Here is a 27159-nt window from a genome sequence, read left to right on the forward strand (position 1 = left end):
ATTTACCATGCTTTCTTGTTTTTGTGAAACCCTGTCATCATTTAGTCATGGTAAAACTGATGTTAGCAGTTACATTTGGGAACCTCTCTACAGCACTCCAAGTTTGTGGCTTAGCTCTTTCTGTGTGTTAACGAAGGTGACTTTACCCTCATAGGCTGAAGACAATCGATGTTATAGTACGTAGCATCCAGGACGCTGAACTCTTGGTTAAAGGTTATGAGATTAAGCTAAGTCAAGAAGAAGCAGTACCCGCAGATCTCTCTGCTCTGGAGTCCCATCGGTCTACGTTACGGGTTGGTTGCTCTGAGTTTCATAGGAGCTTGACTTAACATATCCATTGCTTCGGGTTAGCAGAGAAATGCAATTTTGGATGGCATGACAATGATTGAATTTTACATTTGAACTAGGCAGAATATCATATTTAATATATTTTAATGTGGATTCAAAGAAGTTGGGACTGAGAAATATGTCTAGCTGGAAAGGGAAAATAAAGGACTATGACTTTGTATTTATTTTCTCCCTTTTCTCCCCAGTAAAATCACAGCCACATCAGATACAGTCATGGTTGTACTGTAAGTTTGTAAATCACTTAGCTGTTATCTCATTGATTCTCACAGAATTGTGAGGTGGGTAGGGAAGAGATTTTTATCTCCATTCACAGATGAGCAGAATGAGATTCAGACTGGCTAAACAAGTTATCTTGGTTTCATAGCTTGTAAGTGGGAGAGCTGGGTTTCAAACATTAGTTCTTTGCACATGTCTCTGTACTGTACTGCCTGTCCTGGGCCTCCTGGTGTGCGTGAGCACTGTGGAGATGTTTCTAGCACAAACATTATAAGGTCTGGTTTCTGAATTCCAGATATAATGTGGAGCCAGCTGTAGGCAATGTCCTTGTTTTCTACCTTAGTCTTTTTTTGCATGGAGTATATTTAACCTGTTGCTGTACTTATGTTTCTATAGCACTGGCTTAGTGATGTGAAGGACAAGAATTCAATGTTTTCAGTCCTGGATGAGGAAATCGCCAAGGCCAAGGTGGTGGCAGAGCAGCTGAGTCGTCTGACCCCAGAGCGAAACCTGGATTTGGAGCGCTATCAGGAAAAAGGCTCCCAGCTACAGGACCGTTGGCACCGGGTCATTGTTCAGCTGGAGACCCGGTGAGTGGTGACCTCACCCTTTTTTTTTTTTTAACCTATTCAGGAACTAAGTTTTAAACAGAAGTTGAATTATATCTGTGTATTCTTACTTAAAGGCAGGAAATGATAGAGAAAGATACAAATTGAATGATAATATGAATTCTGGACAAGAGAAATGATAGAAAATTGGGACTACCAAACCTAAAACAGACCTGAGACTTGCTTTCGGATCAGCAGTGATGATCTTGTTAGCCATGCTGCTCCTGTTCCAGTTTTTATCTAGTTAAGGCATGAAGACAATGACTCCAGCTTTGAGCCATTTTTCATAGTGGGGCTTTGCAGAATTTCTTGCTTCCACTTTCATTTGCTAAATCAGCGTTTTTTTGTTTTGTTTTGTTTTAGATTATTTATTTATTTATTTATTTGACAGAGAGAGAGAGAGAGAGAGAGAGACATCACACGTAGGCAGAGAGGCAGTCAGAGAGAGAGGGGGAAGCAGACTCCCTTCTGAGCAGAGAGCCCAATGCGGGCCTCGATCCCAGGACCCTGAGATCATGACCTGAGCCGAAGGCAGAGGCTTTAACCCACTGAGCCTCCCAGGTGCCCCAGTGGTTTTTATTTGTATTAACTGAAATCCTTCTGTTGTCTGAGTTGAATAAGAAAGATAGAAAATGACCTTTCTGAGGCTAGGCTGGGTAGGCAAATATATGGAGAGAGGAGTTCTAGCAACTCTTAAGTTTGGATTGATTCTCTATGATTGAATTACTATTCAAAATCTAGTTAGACTAATGAAAGTGATATAAGAAACTGTTACCAAAATTAACAGAAAATCACTATTTTCGTCCACCTTTCCCCAATAAATTACAGCGCTCCCTCAATCATAACTAGGGTACCTGTCAGGTACTGTCATCAGGAAACAGAAATGTATAACCAGCATTACCTTATTGGCAACCTGGCAGTCCTTGGCAACCTAGATAAAAATTTGACAAGGACCATCATGGGATGCTCCCAGGCAGTGTCCAGGGCTAGCATCACAACTGCACCTTCACCCCACAGGGCACCGGGTACAAGCATAGGTCTCGGCATTGCACTGTTGTTCCACCATAAAAAGATGTATCCTCTGTGATCAAACCCAACTAGAGGAAGGGGCTAAGGAGGGAATCACAACCATTTATTTTATTGTTTGTACTGAAGTATCTGATGGTAGTGTCTTTTCCTTTGCTCCTCCAGCCAATCTGAGCTAGAAAGTATCCAGGAAGTTCTGGGAGATTACAGAGCTTGCCATGGAACTCTCATCAAATGGATTGAGGAAACCACTGCCCAGCAGGAAATGATGAAGCCAGGCCAGGCAGAGGATAGCAGAGTGCTGTCGGAGCAGCTCAGCCAGCAGACGGTGGGTGTGACAGCGTGGTGTAAGTTGGGGGGCAGGAGGGTTAATTCATTGTAAAAGATGATGATGGACTACCTATTAAGCTTCCCCCAAATGGTAAGACATTCTGTGCCTCCTCCTCTGAAAAGAGTTCAACCAGAATGGTCTCAAGATGATACTGGTTTTGCATTTAGGCCAGGCACACTCATTAGGTGCCCTCCAGTCACGAGTTGTAGTGACTATATTGAAACCATAGATTGGACAGATTAAAATTATCTCGCTTCATTTTGTTTCTTGATAACTGCATTTGATCTTACGAGGATGAGAACACAGGGCACTGACAACCCAGAAAGATGTGAACAGACAAAAATTATTTGAAGTGGTTTTTCCTTGATGGTTTTTGTTGTTGTTGTTGTTTTGTGGGGGTGGGGTTGGTGGCTTGTTTTGTGTAGCATTGCGGTTTAGAGTATGAAGTCTGGTGTTAGATTTCTTGGATTCCAGTCCTGGATCACTCACTCACTATGAGACCTTGACCAAATTACTTAGCCTGTCTGTATTCTACTTCCTCATTAACAAAATGGATATAGTTTGTTACTTGTTCAACCTGTCTCACTCATAAGGTTATTATTGTTAGGGTTAAATGAAATGACACATGTAAAATATGCAGAACAGTGGTTTCCGAAGTGTGGATTCCTGACCAGTAATACCTGCGTCACCTGGGAGCTTGTTAGAAACACAAGTTCTCAGCTCTACTCCAACCAACCGAATCAGAAACTCCAGGGGTATGGGGCCCAGCAATCTGTAGTTTATTCAGCTTCACAGGTGATTCTGATGTAGCTAAGATTTGAAAACTGCCTTAGAACATAATAAATGCTCAGCTATTTTGACGACAATAGGGACAGTGATAACGTTGTTGTGATACTTTCGTTTCTAGGATCTGTTTGCAGAAATCGAGAAGAATCAGACAAAGCTGGACCAGTGTCAGAAATTTTCCCAGCAATACTCCACTATTGTAAAGGTAACTCTAGCATATCCCCAAAGGTACATAAATGATCTCCAGCATGGGAAGATCTTCCTTGTCGCTGTAGGTTTTGTTTCTGGACAAATAAGTGCTGCTGCGAGCGGCTGGCCCCATCCTCTAGTTAGTGCAGATGTGTAGTGTTCCTGGCCCTACATTTGGGCATGCTCAGAGGGGTACCAGACATCAGCTCTGATTCAAGGAGTCACTCTTTGAATGATCCACGGGTTTTTTAAACCTGCCATGTCAGAAACAGAGTGTTTTGGATTTCCTCTTAAATATACTTTGCATTGTCTTGCCTATTCCAGGAAGTAGTGTGTCCCATTTTCCTACTTGTGAAGCAAAAAACCTGGGAGTCATCCTTAATTCTTCACTTTACCATAAACTCTGTGTTGGGTCTGTGAACCATTTGGCTTCATCTTCCAATATGTCCTTGATCTATCTTTTGTTACCCACCCACCTGCCCCCATTTCCCTGCTTTCCACCTAAGTAAGGAATCTTCCTTAGACTGTTTTAATACCTCTGAGCTGATCTCTTGCTGTTACCCCTGTCCCACAGGTTATTTTCCCACATAGTAGCCAGACTTACCTTTTTAGAACATACTGCCTGTCACTGAACCTCAGACATAATTTTATACACTACCAGAAAAGAGGAAACTCTGCCAATTATGCAAATACCATTGATTGTAAGACATATTCTAGTTTTAGAGATGCTAAAATGTGGGGGAAATGTGCACCTCATAATAGCTGAAATATGGTAAATTGGATCATGTCATTCTTTTGCTCATAACTGTCCAGTGACTTCCTATCCTATTCATAACAGAATTCTAAAGCTGTATATGGCTTGTGAGGCCCTGCATGATCTGGTCCCCCCTCCCTATTTCTCTGATAACATCTTTAAATAAAAATGACCTGAGATTATTACATATTATGTTCCTTCCCACTAGAATGTAAATTCCAAGGAAACAAGTTTTTTTCTAACTTGTTCTCCACTATATGTATAGCATTCAGAGCAATGACAGGTACATAGTAGATGCTCAACAATACTTTTTGAATGAGTGAATTTCTTTGGTTAATAACTGCTGAATAGGGAGCCCAGTGTGGGGCTTGATCCCAGGGTCCTGGGATCATGACCTGAGCCAAAGGCAGGAGCTTAACTGATTGAGCCACCCAGGCATCCTAGGGAGAGGGAGTCTTAAGTAGACTCCATGCTTAACACCAAGTCCATCGCAGGGCTCAGTCTCTTGACCCCAAGATCACTACCTGAGCTGAAACCAAGAGTCAGACGCTTAACCAACTGAGCCACCCAGGTGCCCCACTGTTACTGTTTTTTTAATAGGCTGCTTAAGGAACTCATTGTATATTTTCCTTCTGCCTAGAGTTTTCTAAGTAGACAACGGAAAGCATGACATTGTAGGCAAAGGGAACTGCATAATCAAAGGCACAGAGGAATGGAAATATAACGCTTATATGAGGAGATAGCGAATATGCCGGTGTAGCTAGAAGGTGTATGGTACATAAGAAGCAGAGACTATGAAAAAGAAGAAGGGGAGGTTGAGGCCAGTCTGTGAAAGGCTATATCTAATTCTTTTTGCTTTACCTTCTCTTCTTGTTCCTCATTGTGGGATGTTAGAACCAGGAGCATCAGGATCATCTGGGAGCTTGTCAGAAATGCAGTATCTTCCACCTGCCAAATCACAATTTCAGTTTCAGCAAGATCCCCAGATGATTTGTGTGCATGTTGGTATTTGAGAAGCTCTGCTCTAGATCTTTGTAAGCTTTCAAACAGAGGAATGAAGTGGTTATCTTTGTGTCTTAGAGAAGTTATTGTGGTGGCAGGATAGAAAATAAATTAGGAAGAGAGCAAAGTAGGAGAGTAGTAAGAGGCTCTTGTGCCCCTCCACATGAGATGTGAAGAGGGCCTGTCCTGGGGTGGCAGTCTCAGGATTGCAGACGGAGTGTCAGCATAGCACGGGGACAGGAGAAGAGCGTTGGTTTAGGATGACTCTGTTGCTCACCAACTGAGTAATCAGTGAAACTCGCCTCCTGTCTCTGGGCTTCGGTTTCCCAGTGGATGAGATGAAAAGGATGGTCAGCAAACAACAAATTACAAACTCAAGACTCTGCAAACTATGACCCATAGGCTGAACTGAGTCCACATACCTATTTTTCCATGGCCCATGAGAAATGGCTTTAAAAAAAAAAGTCGAAAGAAGAATACTTCATGACATGTGAAAATTCTATGAACTTCCAACTTTCAGTGTCCATACATGATGTATCATAACACAGTCACACCCTTTCATTTACTGATTATCTACAGCTTCTTTCACCCACAATGGCAGAGTTGAGCAGCTGTGACAAATTGTACAGCCTAATAGTTTCCATGTGGCCCTTTAAGGAGAAAGTTTGCTAACCACTAGTTTAAATGATCACCAAAATCCCTTCCAGCAGTGATTCTGTTGTATGAGTTATGTGACCTGTAAAGCCTTATGTAAATATAGTGAACTATCTTCCTCCCCCAGGATTATGAATTGCAACTGATGACATACAAGGCCTTTGTGGAATCACAGCAGAAATCCCCTGGCAAGCGGCGTCGGATGCTTTCCTCCTCAGATGCCATCACACAAGAGGTGAAAGGGTGGGGAAAAGACACGCCGCTCTCTTCCCTTAAGGAAAGATTTGTTAGTCAGCGCCCTGACAGTTCTATTTAGAGCTCATCTTTCTGTGGAGCATGTGATTTCATGAAAACTTTCTCTTATTTTCAACTGTTGAAATACACTTTTCTGGCAGATAATTTATCTAAATTGTTGTTGTTGTTGTTTGTTTTTTTGAACCATAGTTCATGGACTTAAGGACTCGCTACACAGCACTGGTGACCTTAACCACCCAGCATGTAAAATATATCAGTGATGCCCTCCGGCGACTAGAAGAGGAGGAGGTGAGGACAGCTGGGTTCTAAATCATTCGAAAATAGAATTAAAAATCCTGTGTCTCATCTGTCAAAAAACAAAGTGCACACACAGCCAATTCTCCTTATTCACGTCACTCGTGTTCTGGGACACTGCTATGCACACTGCGTTAGGGAACGTGGACTCTTGCATTTGGGGGAAATACAGGATTAGGTTCCTGGAGGCATCTGATCACACATTTCTGTCAATGAATAATCCATAATCTTGTTATATTTAATAGATTCTGTTGCTTCAGGCCAAGAGCACTCTAACTCACACCTGAATGAAGTTTATTTAACATACATTTTCTCTGTAAGGCACATCCCAGCCTTCTTGTGCTTAGGAACACAAGAAAACCGTTCAGCCTTATGCTTGGGTACATTTTAAGCTGTGAAATCACCAACAAAAATTGTGAAAAATATGCCACTGAATAGACTGTGAAAAAGGTACTTGTTAAGAACTCTATAAGAGCTGAAACAAGAAGGTAGAGTGTCCCTTTGTTCTGCCTCAGCTGGGAACACTGGGCATATCTGGGAATGACTGCAAAAGTGTATTGATTTGGGGTTTACAAATAAATTCTAATGAGTAGACAAATTCGCAAATCTGGTATTTGTGAATAATGGGGATTAATTCTATTATGTCCAATACTCCCACCTTCAAGTATCTTCACTATAGAGATATTATAAGCATGAAGAAAGGAAACGTGAGCAAAGATCCCTAATAAAACATAATTTTTTAAAGGGAAATATTAGAAACATACAAATTCCATACAATGGAATGTTATGAAACTGTTAAAAACAATGAAATAGGTTTATTATATATTGTGTTCTTATAAAGTAAGCTAGAGAAAAAAAGATGTTAAGAATATCATGAGGAAGAGAAAATGTATATACAGTACTGTACCGTATTTATTGAAAAAAAAAAAAAAGAAAGAAAAACCTCCTGTGTGGGTGGAGCTGAGCAGTTCAAACCCATACTGTTGAAAGATCAGCTATATACCATATTTCTGGGGAAATAAGAATAAAGAGAGATACATTATACATTTCAGATTACTTGAAATTTGTTGTAATGAGTATATAATCTTTTTGTAATTCTTTTTTTTTTTTAAAGATTTTATTTATTTAGGTGAGAAAGAGAATGAGAGAGAGTATGGGAGGGGAGAAGGTCAGCGGGAGAAGCAGACTCCCTGCTGAGCAGAGAGCCTGATGTTGGGACTCAATCCTGGGACTCCAGGATCATGACCTGAGCTGAAGGCAGTTGCTTAACTAACTGAGCCACCCAGGCGCCCCTTTTTGTAATTCTAAAAAAACTTCTGTCTTTGCAAAATAAGTTTCTGCAAGTTCACCCACTTTTATAAAAGAAATGCTATTAGAAACATTAATTTATACCAATTTTTTTCTATATAAATTAGCAAAAAATTTCTTTGTGTTAACAACTGCCTCACTTAATCTCTGTAGATGTCAGCTTCTTTACCTAGACATCTAAGAATCATGAAAATAAAATGCTTTATGAAGGGGCACCTGGGTGGCTCAGTGGGTTAAGCCGCTGCCTTCAGCTCGGGTCATGATCTCAGGGTCCTAGGATCAAGCCCCACATCGGGCTCCTTGCTCAGCAGGGAGCCTGCTTCTCTCTCTGCCTGCCTCTCTGCCTACTTGTGATCTTTCTCTGTCAAATAAATAAAATCTTTTTAAAAAAATGCTATATGTAAAGGGTTCCTAAAAATCAATAAATAAAAAAATAAATAGTAAATAATTATTGGACATCCTTCATATATTACAAAATGCTTTTTTTTTTTTTTTTTAGAAAGGTGCAAACCTAGATATGATGAATTTAGCTGCTAGTATCATACAGTTAGACACTTGTGAACAATGCTCTAAGTTAGGTAAATTATATTTATTTTGGGGTTACTTTAGCTTCCTGTTGATTTAGATAACTTCCATGTCTCTATTTCAGGAAATCAGAAGTCAGGCCAGTTTAATAAGACATTGACTAAGGTACTGATTTTCTTAATTCCTATTCTAGAAAGTTGTAGAAGAGGAAAAGCAGGAACATGTGGAGAAAGTTAAAGAACTTTTGGGCTGGGTGTCTACCCTAGCAAGGAACACACAAAGCAAAGCTACCTCATCCCAGACCAAAGAATCAACAGACATTGAGAAAGCTATTTTAGATCAGCAGGTGAGTAGAAGGTCCGTCTATCTCTTGTTGGGTAGAGCAATATGTAATAACGCATTAGGTGGGAATAAAACAGATCACATGTGGGCCACTCTAGAAATGATTATCTCAACAAATGTTAACTCCCAGGACTTAAACTTAAGAAGTCATCTGTTTCTACTTCTACCTTCTTAATCAACTTTCTGTAGTTCATTGGTAATAATAATCTGACCTAAGCTAGGTTTTTCCCTAGGATTTTTAAAATGTTATTTCAAATAATTTTGGTTCTTTAATTTCTTGGGTTCTGAAGTTGTAATCTTTATTTCTCTCACGTAGGTTCTGGCAGAGGAGCTGACAACCAGGAGGGATCAAGTCTCTGAGGCCATTAAAACTTCACAGATCTTCTTGGCCAAGCATGGTCATAAGTGAGTATTAAAAGAGTTTATGGTGCATTTAGGGGACTGAATCTATCTGACTAAAACTTAGGATCATGGTGAGATTTCCGGCTGTAGAGTTCAAGGCTGCAAGAGCCAGATTATGAAGAACCTTGTAGTTCATGCCAAAGAGTTTGCATTTTACCTTGGTGGCCATGGGGAGGGTCTTATTCATGACTGGATTTTGTTGATGAAGGTTTCTAGAACAGTTTTACAGAGAACAGATTGACCTGGGGCCAGAGTGGAGGCTTGAGAGACCAGTAAAGGGGCTATTGTAATGATACAGGTGAGAAATGATGAGGGTGGAGAAGGGCAAAGGTTCAAAAGATACTAAGGATGATGAACTTACAGTGTTTGGTGACGTGAAAATTGTCAGCTATAACTTCCAGGTTTCTGGCTTAGGTCCCTGAGTGTATGGTGATGTCACTAACCAGGATAGGGAATCCAAAAGCAGGCGCACACTGAAGGAGAAGGCAGCTTTGGTTTTAGACATTATGAATGTGAAGAACCCAGAAGATGCCAGAGTGCAAATACTTAGAATGTATTAGGAAGTACCTAATACATTAATTTACGCCTTATATAGGCGTACTACTAAAGTTGTCCAATGTATGCAAATTTAATATTAATGAGAAAGTCTAAAGTCATCAGCATAGTAGAAACCTTCAGTGGATTAGCTTCCAAGGGTTCAAGGGCTTCTCTGTGCTCCTCAGCCTGCAAAGGAAGCCTTAAACAAGTAGAGGGAAAACTATGAGCGATACCTTAGAACCCAACAGAGAACAGAATTCTAAAATGAAGGTGGTCAGAAGTCAAGAAAGATTGAGACTGAGAGATTTTTATTGAGTTTGGCAAGTTGGAAGTTTTTGGTGACTGGTGAAAAGTTAGGGCATGATGTCAGATGGAGTATGATTGGGAGCAGGGAGCACATGAGGTGAGGAAGTTAGTGATAGCACAATTAGACGACTCCTTCAAGAAGCCTGGCCATAGGAAAGGACAAAAATAATAGAGTAAATAATTAAATAGAATCTGTGTTCAAGAAAGGCTTATTTGGGGATGCCTGGTTGGCTCAGTCAGTTAATCGTCCGACCCTTGATCTCAGCCTGGGTCTTGATCTCAGGGGTGTGAGTTCAAGCCCTTCACTGGGCTCTGCGCTGGGCATGGAGCCCTCTTAAAAAAACAGCAACAAAAGAAGACTTGTTTTCTTAAAAGTTGAGAGGGGCTTAGCTGTGTTTATAGACTGAATCTCAAGTACCAAAAGGGAGAAAGAGATTGAAGTAATGGGAGACAAGTCCCAGAAGATGCAGGAAAGGATAAAATTCATCAATGAATAGAAAGTACAACCCTAGACTGGAGTCAAGACAATTTTTCCTCTGAAGTTTGAGGAAAGGAAGGTTAGGAAAAGTGTGGATGGAGGTAAATATGTCAGGAGTGAAGCCAGAAGGTGAAAGAATTCATTCCCAGTGGTCTGCATTTCCTCTTTTGAAATAGGCAGAGTAGTTGTTTGCTGTTGAGTTAGGGCAAGGGAATTAGGATTGATTGGGGCCTCCAAGAGGGTTGTCAGGACGCTCTGAGGTCCAGTAGAACCTGGGAACCAGTAGGATCTCTTCCACAGGGACCCTACCCTCCCCACCCCCCAAGTGTGTGTGTGCATGCACGCACGTACACACACATACACACATGATATACTTCACCTGCGGGTGGGAGCAGAGAAGTCCAGTGGTTTGATTGATCTGGGGCAGGAGTTTCATCAGATTAGCAAGGACAGAGTTCAAGGATAAAGCAGGAACCTGATTGAGATGTTGGATTATGGGGTCTGAACTCCAGAGAGAAGATACTGAAGACCCTGAGGAGGACTGACAGATTAAGGAAAAAATGGGGGAATTAAGGAAGGCTTCAGAAATCTCAGTAAGTTGGTAGGTAGTTGTAATATGAATCACAGGGATCATTCTCAAGAACAATATAGAATGAGGTAAGGAAGTTGTGAAAGTCATACTGTATGGTGACTAACTTAAAAAAGTCACTAGATTCAAGATCATGGTTAACTCTAGGGAGAAAGATAAAAGAATGGGGTTGGTGACAAATGTACATTGGACTTTGAATATATCTGTAATGTCTTATTTCTGTGGAAAGGATCCAAAGTTGGGGCACTTGGGTGGCTTTGTTGGTTGAGGGTCCAACTCTTGGTTTCATTTCACCTAATGATCTCAGAGCCACGAGACTAAGCCCTACATCTGACTCCATACTTAGCAAGGGGTCTGCCTGAGATTCTCTCTGTTTCTCCCCCTGCCCCCCACCTTGCTCTTTTTCTCTCTCAAATAAATAAATCTTTAAAAAGAGAGAAAAGCATCTAGGGGACCCTGGGTGGCTCAGTTGGTTAAGCGTCTGCCTTGGGCTCAGGTCATGATCCCAGGGTTCTGGGATCAAGCCCCATGTTGGGCTCCTTGCTCTCCCTTTCCCTCTGCCGCCCCCCCCATGCTCTCTCTCATTCTTTTTAAAATCTTATAAAAAAAGAAAAGGATCTAAAGTACAATCTGGTACAATATCAAAATCTGGTACAGTATCAAAATTTGGTAAAGCTGGGTAGTGGGTAAATGATAGTTCATTTACTTACTCTTTTGTCTAAAATGTTTTATTTTGAAAAGAGAAGTGATATAAGAGTAAAGAAACACAATTGGAAAGGTAGGGTTATAATCAGAAGTTACTATCAAATAGTAGATTCTTGAAGTTTAAAAGTTCAGAGGTAGAATAATTTTAAATGATGGCAGGTTCCAGAGTTTGCCATGTGTGGGTGCAATTCAAGTGGAGTAGAGGCCATTTGGATTGGAGGCTGTTTGTATTGAGAAGGTTTCAGAGTACAGCATAGGCTGTTAGACACTTGGTGACAAGAACATTGACATCACCAAGAATCATGACTTGATTTGAAATAGACAGGAATATGAGCCAGATGCCCATGTGCTCAATGAATATGGAAGAGTGACCAGATGATCCATAGTTAACAGAGACAAAGAAGAAAACCATCCAGATGGAGAAGACATGACTTTGAAGTAATAAGGGAAAGTTTGGAGAAAGGTTTTTCTCTAAAAGAGCTTCAATACTTCCACTTACAGGCTCTCGGAAAAAGAGAAGGAACAAATATCTGAGCAGTTGAATGCTCTGAATAAGGCTTTCCATGACCTTTGTGATGGATCAGCAAACCAGCTTCAACAGCTTCAGAGCCAGTTGGCCCAGCAGACAGAACAAAAGGTACTTTTAGTTTCTTTCTCCAAATGGGAAGGGTACCTTTTGAATGGTATGAAAACAGCTTTATATTTGAGAATCATGTTCACTAGCTTTCCATGACCAATGTGTCTTAATTTTTAACCTCACCATAGCAGCCATTTGTCTTGTGTTTCTTTACTGGGGTTCCATGATGTATTGGTCAGTCAAGAATACTAGAAGGCACTCATGGCCAACCCTGTAGACCCTGGTTCACTGTTTCTGTTGTCTGCCATTTTGTGGCAGACCACAGTTGAGGAGAACATAAATCCTGTATTATATATGATCACAGGGCAGCAGATTACTCCTTCATGGCATTGTCACTTAAAAGTTGATAGCCAGGAGTTCTGACTATTGGGAAGAAAAAGCCATGTCCTCTTCCCCCATACTTTTTTTCATATCTAAATGAGAAATGTTCACTTCCAAGCAAGCTGGTGGATTAGCTGTACTGACTGAGACGCTGGTTCCCCTTACCCATGGTCATCCCATCATGTGACATCTTCACCAGTTCCCACTCATGTTCACTTCCTGGGCCGTATGAAAATTGTCAAGTTCCTCCTGGTTGTCCTGAGTTCTTCCTGGATACCTGTGTGTATATGTAAACTTACCATATTATATACATGTGTCTTTGGGATATATATGTGTGTTTGCCTGCTTATTTCCTATGTTGTGAAGCAATGGCCAACATATGTGGGGCAGGTCAAAATTTAAGGTCATGTGGTTATCAAATTTGGTCTAGATGATGCTCAAAATGATATTCAAACAAAACATGCTTTGACTCTGGTACTTGGATATGAAATTGGTGCATCAGGAGCTAGAGTTGTAAAGACCACAAGACAGAACCAGCTATGATTTATTTGGGAGTAGATTTCCAAAAAGAATGTGCTGGTTTAGCGTTCTCTGTGTAAGGTAGCCCACTTCCAATGGCTTATTGCTTCACCATATAAGGGAGTATGTGAAAAGTTTTAACAATTGCTTGCTGAGAACACCTAGTTCTCATTTTGAAAGGTTAAAAAAGGGGAGAACAGAAAGAAAGCCAAGCTGCCGAGCACCACTACATTGAGCATGATGTGTCCCCTGTTACTGTTCGTGTGTTTCATGTGAAGTATTGTTCTGATTAACTGACATCCTTGCTTACAAGTTTCACTAACCCTTTGGAGTTTAAGCACAAATGCACAAAAGGGAAAAGAGGACGACCTGTTTGGGGTTCTTTTTTGCAAAAAAAAAAAACAAAACAGTCGCATGCTGGACGCTAACCCCAAGCTTACACTGTGTGTGCGATGCGGCTGAGCTGCTCCATAAGGCTCTCTCTCTATCTGCCCAAGGCGTGCTGCAACTCTGGTAAGTAGATGCCTTTTACGTTTCCCTTCCTCCTCTCCCTCTGTCTTGCTCTGCTTGTTTAGGTCAGAATGCCCATGTTTGGTAGGACTGAACTTGATTTCTCTGGATTATTTCCCAGCTCAGTGCTTCCTGCCTGTCCTTCAATTAAGAGAATACTGGAAGGAACAGCATGTAGTCTTTTCTCTTTGTCTAGCAATTGGCCAGACTCTAGGTCTTTCTTCAATGTCAGCATCTTCAAGACTCAAGGAACCTCAGAGAAGAAATTAGAAGTTCTCAAAAGAATCTTTTCCTCTGTCATCTTGTCAGCTTCTGAGCCATCTTGATATGGATTTTATATAAAGAGTTATTCATACATCTCAAAGAGTTATGCTGGTGTGATTTTCCCTTCAATCTCTGTAGAACAGACACCTGGTAGATTCGTGTGAACAAACATTTGCTATATACAATTTGAACTGCTTTCTGTGTCAGAACACAGAAGGGGGATGGGGATCAACACATAATATTTTAAGTAGTGTGATGAATTGTTATTCCATTATTTGAACAAATACAGTGAGTTAGGGATGTCAGCCAATGTGTTCCCTCATTTGCCTTCCATTCTCTGTCTCTTAGAGCATGCAGCTAATTGAATTTGAAATCCTCAGTGTATGTCTTTAAAATCTAGGAGCAAGTAGCTTAAGGATTTTAAGGATTTCCTTACTATTTACCAATTTATTCATTAATTCAGCAAATGTTTATTGAACTGCTGGAACTGTTCCTAGACACTGAATGGGTAAAATACCTGCTCTTACGGAGCTTACTTTCACCGAGACAGAAGGAAATGCATTATTTAGGAGGTAGGGAAGTGATTGGCAGTTGCTACAACATCCTCTATGGATAAGTTCAAGAGTTAAGTTCAAGAGTTAAATAAGGATCAGAAAGTCATACTGACCTAAGAGGGACAGACGAAATCATCTATAGAAAATAATGAATGTGAACAAGAGGTAGAAGTTGAGAGTAATGAAAGAGTTTTAAATGGCAAAACACTTGAATGATTTAATTTCTGAATACCATAATTCTGTGATAAAAGGCTTCAAAACAGAAATTCTTCCAGGAGTTTTTAGGATTTAATGCAAGGGTAACTTTGGCAATGTATAAGATTTGCCTTATCTCCTGTACTTACAACCTAACTCCTGTGTATAATGTAACTCTGCTGACCCGTCATTCATGTTTTTCCGAATCTGATGGGGGGAGCAATGTGATAACACAAGACTTAGAGTCAGACCTTGATTTGATTCTGGAACTCACTTGTTTTGTGACCTTGGCGAGTTACCTAATAACCTCACTGTGCCTCATTTTCTCATCTGTAAATTAAAGACTAAAATAATTCCTTTCATAGGCTTGTTTTGAGGATTAAGTATCAGTGCTCAGCACAAATATTAAGTGCCCCACAAGTCATAACTATAAGCATGGTGCTTATACTAGCCATTATAGCCTGGACCAGAAGAAAAGTTGCTCGTAGTTCCAGAGGTAATGATCCCAGTCTCTTCCTTCCTTTACTTGCTACTTCCAGTTCCCAGAACTAGTTTAACTCAGGGCTACAGACTTGGAAGGCACTAACAGTGGCCCCTGACAATGACTGCCCCAATTGTAAAACAGCTGCTTGAGTACTACATGCTGGGCTGTTTACAGAGATGCACACCTGTTGTGTGGCTACTGGCCTTGCTTGAATATTTCTTCTAATCCTGTGAACTGGTCCTGCTCAACTCATCACAGAAGTACTATTTCAAGAGTCTTCTGCATGGGTTGCAGCATTGAGAAGTTTGCTATGTAGAGTTGACTTCTCACTTCTGGGGAACTGGTATATTTCTAAAAGAATCTTTGTGGTGATTTAGTCTTAGAAATAGTTGACCTTTCACTTTCACTGCTTGCTACTTTGTAGAGCTTGTCACTCAGATATGCTTAATGCTACATCCATCAAGTAATCTGTGAACTTCTGGCCATGGTCAACATTCTGCAGTTTAGACAAATTCTTTCTTAGTATTAATGCTGCCGGGCTTTAGAGTGTTTCTTACACATTGGGGCTCATCCCAGGCTGGGTTTTTCTTGTGGTCAGAATTTGATATACTGTAGTTCTGTGAACGAATCCTTTCAATAGCTGGGCTTCTCTGATTCAGTTTTCTTTCTCATTTTTTATTTTTTAGGGTTGCAGAGCAGTTGCTGGGGTGATTGACCTAGGCACAGTGGAGATATTTCCCATCTTCCGAGCCATGCAAAAGGGCCTCATTGACCAAGACACAGGCCTTGTGCTCCTGGAATCGCAGGTTATCATGTCTGGCCTCATTGCCCCTGAGACCAGCGAAAAGCTCTCTTTGGAGGAAGGTCTAGCCAGGAACCTCATTAATCCCCAGATGTACCAGCAGTTCCAAGAACTACAGGATGCTCTGTCCTTAATAAGTGGGCTTCCTGAGAGCAAAGGCCTTCTTTCTGTAGTGGAAGCAATTGACAAGAAAATAATCAGTGAGAAAGTTGGACTGAAAGTCTTAGAAGCTCACCTGGCAACTGGAGGTTTCAGTCTCCCCCCTAATGAGGGCTGCATTAACCTAGAGGAGGCTTTTCACCAAGGCCTCATTTCTCCAAGGCTTCACTCAGTGTTAGAGTCTTACCTGAAATCATCCAAGAATTTGATAGACCCCAACACAGCTGAAAAAGTCAGTTTGCTGGATCTGATGCAGAGATGTATTGTCCACCAAGACTCAGGGTTGAAACTGCTGCCTGTCAAGCAGTTGGCAGGGGGAATGGTGAGCTTGAAGTCAGGCCGGAAGGTTAGCATTTTCCGTGCAGTTCAGGAAGGCCTAATAGACAGACAAGTCACTGTCCGGCTGCTGGAAGCTCAGCTTTTTGCTGGTGGCATAGTGGATCCAAGAACAGGACACAGACTTACTGTGGAAGAGGCTGTAAGACATAATCTGATTGACCAAGATATGGCCTGTGCTCTTCTCATAAGGCAGCTTCAGACAGGAGGCATCATAGACCCCATCACTGGACATAGGCTGACAATAGATGAAGCAGTGAACAATGATCTAGTAGCTGCTAAGATTGCCCTTGTGATTCTGGAATCCCTTTGGTCATTCATGGGGTTGCTGTGGCCTGAATCTGGAGAGATCCTCCCAATCACAGATGCCTTGGAACAAGGTATTGTGTCTACTGAATTAGCTCATAAAATCCTTAGTGGCCGACAACATATTAAAGCTCTGTTTCTACCAGCAAGCACAGAAGTTTGGTCCTGGAAAAGAGCAGTAGAAGATGGTATGTTGGACAAAGATCTTGTCAGTAACTTAAAATCAATTTGCATACCTGATGTGATGCCCCACATGCAATTAGCAGAGTCTTCAGAACGAAGCAAATGGAACATTCATCCTGGAGCAGTAGGTCTACCACAGAGCCAGAGTCAAACTGAGGGCATAGTAAGCCCTAGTGAGAAGCTGTTGTTTCAGCTGATGACTCACAGCTATATCAATGTGCAGGATGGACAGAGGCTGCTCCTTTTAGACAACGAGCTGATGGAGACACTGACAGCAAGAGGTGAATATCAAGCAAATCCTCCAGAAGTGTTTGAAGTTGGGCATCAGAGACTAGAAACTCCTAAGGAATTACGAGAATTGGTAAATGTCAAAACCACAGAAACTTTCTGTGATGGGCTGAATGTGAGGCCACGTGAATTCCAGGTTCCTTTCCAGAATGAAGAATATCCTAATCAGGGTGATTGCACTGAAGCAAAAGGCAAAATGACCACTGTAGAAATTGAAGCTTCCACTATGGAGAACTCTAAGAGGGACCTGTTTGTGGGGGAACAAAAAGTGAGAGATCCAAATGTTGATACTTTGGTGGTTCTAGATAAATGCAAATCAGAGTTAAAAGGCCAGTTGTTGGGCACCAAAAAGGAAGAATTAATAGGAATGGCTACCAGAGAGTATGTTAGCAGGGGATTTCTCCTTACGGCACCCACTGAGGAAGCTGAAGATGTGACCTTGGTGGTGAGCAAAGATCCTTTTCCTGTTGAAACACTGAAGGAAGAAGGGCAGACTCCTAGAAAGACTTCCTTTCTGTGTCAGACAGAACAAGCAGACACACTTGAAATTGAAATTCCAGGTGAAACTGAAAGGCCCGTCATAAAACCCAAAAGCAGAAAGTCACAATTTCAGGTAAAGAAAACTCTAGATTTAGAATCAGAACTAAAGTCTGAAAATGACATGAATATTTTAGACAAAAAGAAAAGCTTAAATAAAACATTTTTGGATAGAGATGACCATAAACAAAATCCAGAAGGACACGGCATTGTAGGCGGTAGTGTGTTGACATTAGACAAGACAGATGTGGAAGACAGTGGTCATGAAACCTCCCTGTCATGCAGTCATCCTTCAGAATTGCTTCAGGAAGCTACCTTAAATACGTTATCTGTACAATTACTAGATGGTGGTATCATTCACAACCAAACAGGTCAGAAGCTCTTACTAAATGAAGCAATAGCCCGAGGTATTGTGCCCAGTCACACTGCTGTGAAACTTATGGGAAAACTGAACATGTTTCGGGGCTTCTTTGACTCTCAGACCTGCGAGTCTTTGACCACTGCAGAAGTCATTGATGAAGGTCTGATGGATGAGAAATTACTACATAATGTCCTCATGGCAGACAAAGCTATTAGTGGTGTTTTAGACCCCCGTACCCACACACTCTGCTCCGTGAAGGAAGCAATTGCAGCTGGACTTCTTGACACACAAACAGCCTCCAGAATTTTAGAGGGCCAGGTGGTGACTGGTGGAATTGTTGACCTAAAACGAGGCAAAAAGGTTTCAGTAACTTTGGCCTCAAATCTTGGCTTGGTGGACAGTGCAGACCAGACAGAGCTTATAAATCTGGAGAAAGCTTCCAAGGGCAGAGATGCCGAGAAAACAGTTAGGGAGAGATTTATTAGCTTACAAATGGAAACAACTGGAATTATGGACCCTGATAGCAAAGCTCCTTTAACAATCATGCAATCCATTGACCGAGGACTTCTGGAGAGAGAGGAGGCTATTAGGTTGTTGACTAAGCAGGTGGTAGATGGAGGTATAATTCACCATATATCTGGGATGAGACTTTCTGTTGATAATGCCTTTGAGCATGGAATCATTGATGAAGATTTAGCCAAGCAGCTCAAAAAAGTTGAGAAGTTAAACCTCTGTCGGTTTTTTCATCCTGAAACCAAGGAAACTATTTCCCTTCCTGAAGCCATAAAATTAGATCTTGTTACCCCAGACTTGAAAAGAGAAATCCAAGAAATTCAGACTTTGACTGGAAGCTTTGTGGATCTCATTTCTGGCCAGAGATTGACCTTGGCAGAAGCTGAAAAAGGAGGACTGTTAACTAATAAAGCAATATTGTCTTCAGGAATGATGCATGGGATTGTAGATCCTGAAAATTATAGAATTGTTCCTTATTCAGAATTAGTAAAGAAATGTAAGATTGATATTGAATCTGGACAGAGATATCTAGAAGTAATTCCCTTCTCAGACATTAAAGATGAAGCAAGTGACAGAGTGCTTACGTTGTCCCAAGCAACTCAGCTTGGAAAAGTGGACTTTATATCTACACTGAAGGTTCTGGAAGCTCAGGCAAATACTGGGGGAATCATAGATACTGCCACAGGGAAAAGACTGACATTGGCTTCAGCTTTGGAACAGAAAATAGTAGATGAAAACATGGCAAGAATTATTGCATCTCATCAGGTATTAAATGGAGGAATTGTTGACATATTTAATGATCAAAGAGTGACTCTAAAGGAAGCTGTTGAGAAAGGATTTATCAGCCCTGAATTGGCAACTATGATCCAGATAGATACTTCAGAGTCCTGCAGTCACGGGGCTCAGGTTGAAAAGCAAGATGGGGTTGAAGTATGTGAAATAGAGAAGGAATTTCTAAGAAGGGAAATGTTAGTTGCTTGTAATTGGTCTGCTGGAATGAGTTATAGTAAAGGAGCTGGTGAGAAATTACTTGAGATCGGAAGTCAGTCTGCACAAGGAAAGGTTAAAACAAGAGTTTCTTCCAGGGGGCAGGCCAAAAAGAGCAGGGAAATTTCATTAAAGGAATTGGAATGCAAGGATCAAGATAAAAGGAGTACTTCTCCAGAAGCTGAAAAATCTGTCAGTATCATAATTCCTGGTGATGATAAAGATACATTGCTGGGCCAAGGTTCATTGACACTCTCTCACTCGGAAGTTCGTGATTTTAAACTCAAAGAGGCGGCTAGTGATGACATGGAAAAAAATACAAATGAAAAGCAAGAAACCTTAGGGGCCAAAATGGAAATTTCTTCTCATATGAAGAAGTCTTTATCAGGTCAAGATCCTAAAGAAATAAGAGAAAGCCAAGGAAGAATTATTTCAGGAGGACAAGAATCAGATTATGAGACTTCAGGCAAATTGCTGAGTGAGCAGGTTATGCAGAAACCAATGAATACCAGGGAGAAAAGTAAGAGGGAGAAGAGGGAAATGATTATAGAAGAAAGTGTCAAAACACACAAGCCAATTCTTTCTGAAGAAAAGTTGAATCAAGAAACCATCATTAGAGCTGACCAGGGATCCGATGTAGAGAGTCCACCTGTGGAAATAACCAGAAATGAAAGAAGAGAAGAAGCTGGTAGAGAGCTGGGATTTTCTATTATTTGTAAAGCTGAAAACTCTTCCCCAATGTTACTCAAAGGAATTTCTATAAATCAGGATGTTTTAACATTCTTCAAACCTAATCAGGTCAATGAAGAAGAAGGAAAAAATTTAAGCCTCTCCTTAAGACCGGAAGAAGATTTATCTCAAATTTCTGGTGTGGCCCAGAGTGAACCATTCTCTTCTACAACCCTAAGACCTAAAGGATTATACTACCAGGAATCAGTTGGAAAGGCCCAAGTTGCAAGCAGATCCCAAATTTCTGAATCAAACAAACCTTTCCAAGGAGCCATCAGACTGGAGACCAACTCTTCTCAAGATTCCTGGATTGCTTTTAAGACCAAAGAAACCAAAGATCTGATTTGCTCATCTAATGAATATAAAGAAAGATCATACCAGGAAGTACCTTTTAAGTCAACAAGAACTCTTAAATTAGAAGAATCTACAGTTTCCACAGTAGACCCAAAAGAAGCCAGTTATCTGGAATTCTCACACAGCAAGGACTATCATCATCAGGACAGAAAAAGTGATAGTGAAATTTGTGGAATTCTCACATCTAAAGTAATAACTCAGGAAATGACTGGAGAGAAATTTCTAGAAATGTCAAACCCTATAGATACAGGTGTAGAAACAGCATCTTTTGAAGGCATGGTGACTCAGGGTGTTCCCAGAGTCTTAGCATCTCTTCTTCCAGAGAAACTGTTCAAAGATGTGTCTCAAAAAGAGAGGGCAGGGCAACAGGATGCCACCATTAGTCCCACTATTCCAGAGACCAGTGAAGAAAAGCCAGTGCCACTCCCATACCCTACAGTGAAAATGGATGAGAAGACACCACAGGAAAATCTCAAAGAAAGCCCTGGTGGTGAACAGACTCCCTTCATGACTACAGCTGGGGGAAGGGGAAATGAAGGTGTAAACCCAGAGCCCTCCAGAACAGCTAAAGTAAGTTTTCCTGTGGTGTGTTTGTGTATATATTTTGGATATAACTAGTTTAATGCTAAAACTCTTGACTGGATACTGAGTTTACATATATACAATTTTGTGCATACATACGGTTTCAGGGGACTAGATGATTCTCTAAGGTATAACTTAGTGTACCATCATCTGTTTGTTACAGAGTTGTTAGAAAATTAGGCAGCATGTCTTTCTGAAATTTTGCAAGGGTTTAAGTTGAAATACCAGAGTGATGGTGCCTATGGTCGAAATAGCTTTAGGAGGTTTTGCTAAAATGATATTCATGGATTGATAATTATGAGTCTCTCCTCCCTAAGGAAGTTAATAAAATCACTTTTTTGTCTATTGATTTGAGACAACATAGACACATAACATGTTTTAGTTCATCCCACCCTATGTGTGGTAAAAATTTCTATTTGTCTATCAATAAGACCCAGCCTGATTTTAAAAGCAGACTTAAGGGGCGCCTGGGTGGCTCAGTGGGTTAAAAGCAGACTTAAAGGTGAAAATCTGATCTGAATGAGTTTTCTTTTGGCTCCACAGAATGTATTTAACCGGCAGCTCTGTCTGGAACATGATGAGAAGCTGGTATCCTATCTCTCTCTATTACGTGACATTGAAATGAGGACCAAACAGATTCAACCTCTGGACCTAAACCTGGCAGAGCTACAGGACCTGTTGTGTCAGGCCAAGGTGGGTTCCCAGAGAATTCCTGCAGGCCCACCAGCTTTGGAGGGAATAGAGAGTATTAAGGAAGAAAAACATGTTCAGGGACACCTGGGTGGCTTATTCAGTTAAGCAATTTGATTCTTGATCTCAGCTCAGATCTTGATCTCAGGGTCAGGAGTTCAAGCCCTGTATTGGGCTCAGCATGGATCTACTTTAAAAAAAAAAATTACTGGGGCGCCTGGGTGCCTCAGTGGGTTAAGCCTCTGCCTTCGGCTCAGGTCATGATCCCAGAGTCCTGGGATAGAGCCCCACATCGGGCTCTTTGCTCAGCAGGGAGCCTGCTTTCCTTCCTCTCTCTCTGCCTGCCTCTCTGCCTACTTGTGATCTCTGTCTGTCAAATAAATTAAAAAAAAAAAAAAAAGTTACTGGGGCGTCTAGGTGACTCAGATGATTAAGCATCTACCTTCAGCTCAGGTCATGATCGAGCCTCATGTCGGGCTCCTGGCTCCCAGCTCATCGGGGGTCTGCTTCTCCCTCTTCCTCTGCCTCTCCCCCTCCTTGTCGTCTCATTGTCTCTCTCTCTCAAATGAATAAACAAAAATCTTTTCAAAAATTATTTTAAGAAAAGAAAGGAAAAGAAAATACCATTATTTAAGGGGCTAAAAAAAAATAGATTTAAAAAAATGGAGATCTCTAAAGGAAGATCATCAGGAAACACTGGTCTCACAGAAACCAAAGCAGAAGAGACTCAACAAGGAGTTGTGGCAGGAGTAAATACAGTAGGGAGACCAAGTGAGGACTAAAAGGGGGATTTAGTGCCCAGAGTCATTGATAACCTTAATAAGAATAGTTTCAGTGGAGTTGTAGGACATAAACGAGGTTGCAGTTAGAACAAATGGGAAGTTGGAAGGGGGAGCTATTAATGTAAATCATTCTTTCCAGAAGGCTTGGTGGTGCAGGTAAGGAGAGAGGTAGGACACTAGCTGGAGGAGATGCACTGAAAGAAGAATGTTTTGAGTGGATTTGGGTGCTGACGAGGAAGAACCAATAAAAAAGGAGAACTTGAAGTTAGGGGAGAGAAGAAATGATAATGGATGATCTGAATTCCTGAGGACATAAAATGAGACAACTTGAGAAGAAGGAAGAGGAGCCCTTTTTCTTCAACCCTTGTCACAAGATTAAAGTCACAATGAGGACAGGCTGTAGAGGTTAAGTTCTCTTAGTATCCAGAGTGTGGCCTTGGGAGGGCAGCTGAAGAGCAGGTGAGGATCATGTCCAGAACCACCAACTTTCCCACAGCATATTTCTGGCTACATTGCTGAGGATCAGAATATTGTAGATGGCTGGGTTGGGGTGTTTTTCAATTTTTTCCTTCTGCCCTATTGGAATTTGGAGTGGAAGAGTCATTCTTTTGGTTTTTTGGGGGTTTTATTTTTTGTTTTTGTTTTTTTTAAGATTTTATTTATTTTTTTTTTCATTTGTAATAGTTTTTTGTTTTTTTTTAATTTTATTTTTTATAAACATATAATATATTTTTATCCCCAGGGGTACAGGTCTGTGAATCGCCAGGTTTACACACTTCACAGCACTCATCATAGCACATACCCTCCCCAATGTCCATAATCCCACCCCCCCCAACCCCCCTCCCCCCATTAACCCTCAGTTTGTTCTGTGAGATTAAGAGTCACTTATGGTTTGTCTCCCTCCCAATCCCATCTTGTTTCATTTACTCTTCTCCTACCCCCTTAACCCCCCATGTTGCATCTCCTCTCCCTCATATCAGGGAGATCATATGATAGTTGTCTTTCTCCGATTGACTTATTTCGCTAAGCATGATACCCTCTAGTTCCATCCACGTCATCGCAAATGGAATCCATCAAAATCCTTGAGGAGAACACAGGCAGCAACCTCTTCGACCTCAGCCGCAGCAATATCTTCCTAGGAACATCGCCAAAGGCAAGGGAAGCAAGGGCAAAAATGAACTATTGGGATTTTATCAAGATTTTATTTTTTTGAACAGAGAGTGCACATGCATGAGCAGGGGGAGGGACAGAAGGAGAGGGAGAAGCAGACTGCCTATTGAGTGTGGAGCCCAATGCAGGATTGGAGCCCAATGCGGGGCTCGATCCCAGGACCCGGAGATCACGACCTGAGCTGAAGTCAGATGCTTAACTGTCTGAGCCTCCTAAGAGCCCAGGAAGAGTTGTTCTTCTACTTGACTTATTTTGTGTCACATTATATAAAGCGTACTGACACTCTCAAAGAGGTAGCAAGTTGTATGGGAAGGTGCACTACACTGAGACAGAAAACCTGAATCCAAGTCCTGGCTCCATCGCTGAGGTGGGTGACTTTAGACAAAAATAAATTAAAGAATAACATTTTCAAATGCTGAGGCATCGCTTCTGTAAATCCAGTATAATAATGATCCCAATTCTGCCTACCTCGAGAATGAGTGATTGTGAAAACCAAACAAACAAATGAACATACATAAAAGCATTTCATAAGCCGTAAAGCAGGTGTTGGCGTGAGGTGACAAAAAACTGTGTTCACAGCTTATTCCTAAATAGCAAGAGTTCTAGTCTTGATTTTGGAGGTAACTCCACTTTATCCCCCCAGGTATTAGACAGGGAGCTAAAGGATCTGTCCACCTTGGTGAATCAGGAATTAGAATGTGTGAATCAGATTATCATCAGCCAGCCTCAAGAAGTCCCCGCTCAACTGTTGAAGGCTCTAGAGAAAGATGCTAAGAATCTTCAGAAGTCCCTCAGCTCTGTGAGTGACACCTGGAGTTCCAGACTACCCCACCTCCAGAATGCTGTGGAAGTAAAAAAGGTTGCTTCTTGTTTTTATTTCCGAAGGCTCACAAAGTTTGGGCAGGTTTGAAGATTTTCTTCATCTAATTTGCCATTTGTTTCTTAGACTAGAGTGTTGAATCAGTACGAACAGTTAGAAGGCCGACTTCAAGATCTGAGAGCCTGGGTTGGCAGTATGACTCTTCTTCTGAACAGTGAGGGATGTAACGATGAAACCGACACTGACAGTCTGAAACACCGTCTCCAGCAGTACAAGGTAGGCGCCCCACCCATTCTCAAGTGGGTTTTCATCGTCCTCTGAGTTACATCAATATTATATCAATTTTATTTTCCTGCGAGGCAAACCAGGATCTGTATTTCTCTTTCTCAGGAAAACTGATATTCCATTTTAGAAGTAAAGTCTGCTGTGTTTTTAGGTTATCATACCCTTAGAGCTTCAATGATTATGGTTATTTCTCCTTGCATCTGTTCTTAGAGAGAGAGTCTGGAATGGCCTATTATTTTCATCTTCATCTTGTCTTTATAACTGAATATCTATTATCCGTCCTTTGTTTCTAATTTTACATACACCAATTTCAGGAGACTTACTGATCCATGATTGAGAGCATGGCTTGGCAAACTTTTTCTGTAGAGGGCCAGATAGTAAATATTTTAGGCCTTGCAGGTCATACACAAATAGACCATTTCTGTGGCACCCATTCACCTTTACTGTTGAAACATCAGAGCATCTGTAGACAGTACATAAATGAATGTTCATGGATGTGTTACAGTAAAACTTTGTTTACAAAAACAGGTGGCAGGCAGATTTGGTCTGGGGACTGCTGATTACCAACCATTGATCTAGAGGGATGCTTTTCTTCTCCTTAAGCTTTAAATTAATTGATTCTTTTTATGAGTCATTGAGGGAAAAGTAAACACTGAGATACTCAAGACTTGAGGTGTTTGTTTTTCCTCCCAACATTATTCTTTGTTTTGGTTATACTTAAGATAGTATCAGATATCACTCACGCTGGTTTATCTGCCCTCTGCTATAGATAGACACTCCTTAAATTCTTTCTAAAGTCAGAGCAGAACTAAAGATGCCCTCTCCTTCTGTTTTATCCTCTCCCTTTTCCCCAGTCTTAAGAGAAGCAGACATAATTTGACCATGGTCAGGCTTCTTGGATGCAACCCATCTTCCCCCAACCCCCTTTTTAAAAAGATTTTATTTATTTGTCAGCTCACAAGCAGAGGGAGCGGCAGACAGAGCAAGGAGCCTGATGCGAGATTCGATCCCAGGATCCTGGGATCATGACCTGAGCCAAAGGCAGACACTTGACCCACTGAGCCACCCAGGCATCCCAACCCATCCCTTTTTGTCTTGCAAGAGTTGACCTGCCATCTTCATCCATGCCTTTTCCTCCAAATCTTTTGTTAGGCGAGTGAGTTACAGACTTGATCTGCTCACTAGGAGAGTATAAAAAAAACAAGAGTGAATAAAATTCCTGTGACATAGTATATAATATAAAAACACAGAGCATCTGGGATGCCTGGGTGGCTCAGTGGGTTAAGGCCTCTGCCTTCGGCTCAGGTCATGATCCCAGGATCCTGGGATCTAGTCCCCCATCCGGCTCTCTGCTCATCGGAGAGCCTGCTTCCCCTTCTCTCTCTCTGCCAGCCTCTCTGCCTGCTTGTGATCTCTGTCTGTCAAATAAATAAATAAAATCTTAAAAAAAAAAAAAAAACAAAAACATACACAAAGCATCTCATGCATGGTTTCCTCCCCAAGTTATAATTTAAATGAATGCCTTACTGGAAAGGCAGCCACAGTCTAAGTCTTGTTTTCCTAATGACAGTTTCCCAAATCCATTCATCACAGATGAAGAAAGACACTTAGCTTAATGATAAATATGCAAGAACCCCTTTCTGTCTGCTCTGCAGGATTGCTGACTACCCTTGGTTTCAAAGCGATAGAGATCTAATTGTTTTTATTGCATCCAGTGTTACATAGCTGATGACCACTACATATTTGTGGAACAAGTGCATGCTTTTAATCATCTAAAAAGAGATAAATTCTAGTGGTAGATAGGTATATATATGTAACTATTATATAGGAAAGTCTGTAATCTTTTATACCCTTAAAATGTATAAGCAATTTTATTTACTCTAAAAACCATGTAGTGGTGTACTACAAATAAATTGAGTACCTCCCTACTTCTGGCTTTCTAGCAACTCACTGCTAGACAAATACAAATAGATATTTGAACCTAAGAAAGTATGATTAGGCCAATCTATCTCAGACTAGAAATTCATGATAAATTTTCCAAACGTTAAAAAGATTTTTTTTTACAGAGACCTGGATTAGCATTAGTATAATTCTATTAACATAAAAAAAATAAAAATTTACTGCATTTGGAGATAA

The 27159-nt window shown here is 41.0% G+C and overlaps 1 protein-coding gene across 5 annotated transcripts in view; it reads left to right on the forward strand.

Moving 5' to 3' along the window:
• The window catches only part of LOC111143713 (microtubule-actin crosslinking factor 1), a 349979-nt gene that overhangs the window by 206489 nt on the left and 116331 nt on the right, over positions 1-27159 (forward strand). For 4 of the 5 annotated variants that reach the window (XM_022497538.1, XM_022497540.1, XM_022497539.1 and 1 more), the window contains exons 26-38: positions 155-293; positions 961-1154; positions 2364-2526; positions 3437-3520; positions 6042-6149; positions 6359-6457; positions 8490-8642; positions 8955-9043; positions 12157-12292; positions 15826-21264; positions 21820-21969; positions 24562-24777; positions 24865-25014. In XM_022497538.1, the coding sequence (XP_022353246.1) occupies positions 155-293; positions 961-1154; positions 2364-2526; positions 3437-3520; positions 6042-6149; positions 6359-6457; positions 8490-8642; positions 8955-9043; positions 12157-12292; positions 15826-21264; positions 21820-21969; positions 24562-24777; positions 24865-25014 (7120 nt within the window). The remainder of the gene's footprint in view (positions 1-154; positions 294-960; positions 1155-2363; positions 2527-3436; positions 3521-6041; positions 6150-6358; positions 6458-8489; positions 8643-8954; positions 9044-12156; positions 12293-15825; positions 21265-21819; positions 21970-24561; positions 24778-24864; positions 25015-27159) is intronic. The other variant, XM_022497542.1, reaches the window with a different exon arrangement.

The sequence above is a fragment of the Enhydra lutris genome, unplaced genomic scaffold (assembly GCF_002288905.1).
Source record: "Enhydra lutris kenyoni isolate GAN:26980312 unplaced genomic scaffold, ASM228890v2 scaffoldscaffold9, whole genome shotgun sequence".
Taxonomy (NCBI): domain Eukaryota; kingdom Metazoa; phylum Chordata; class Mammalia; order Carnivora; family Mustelidae; genus Enhydra; species Enhydra lutris.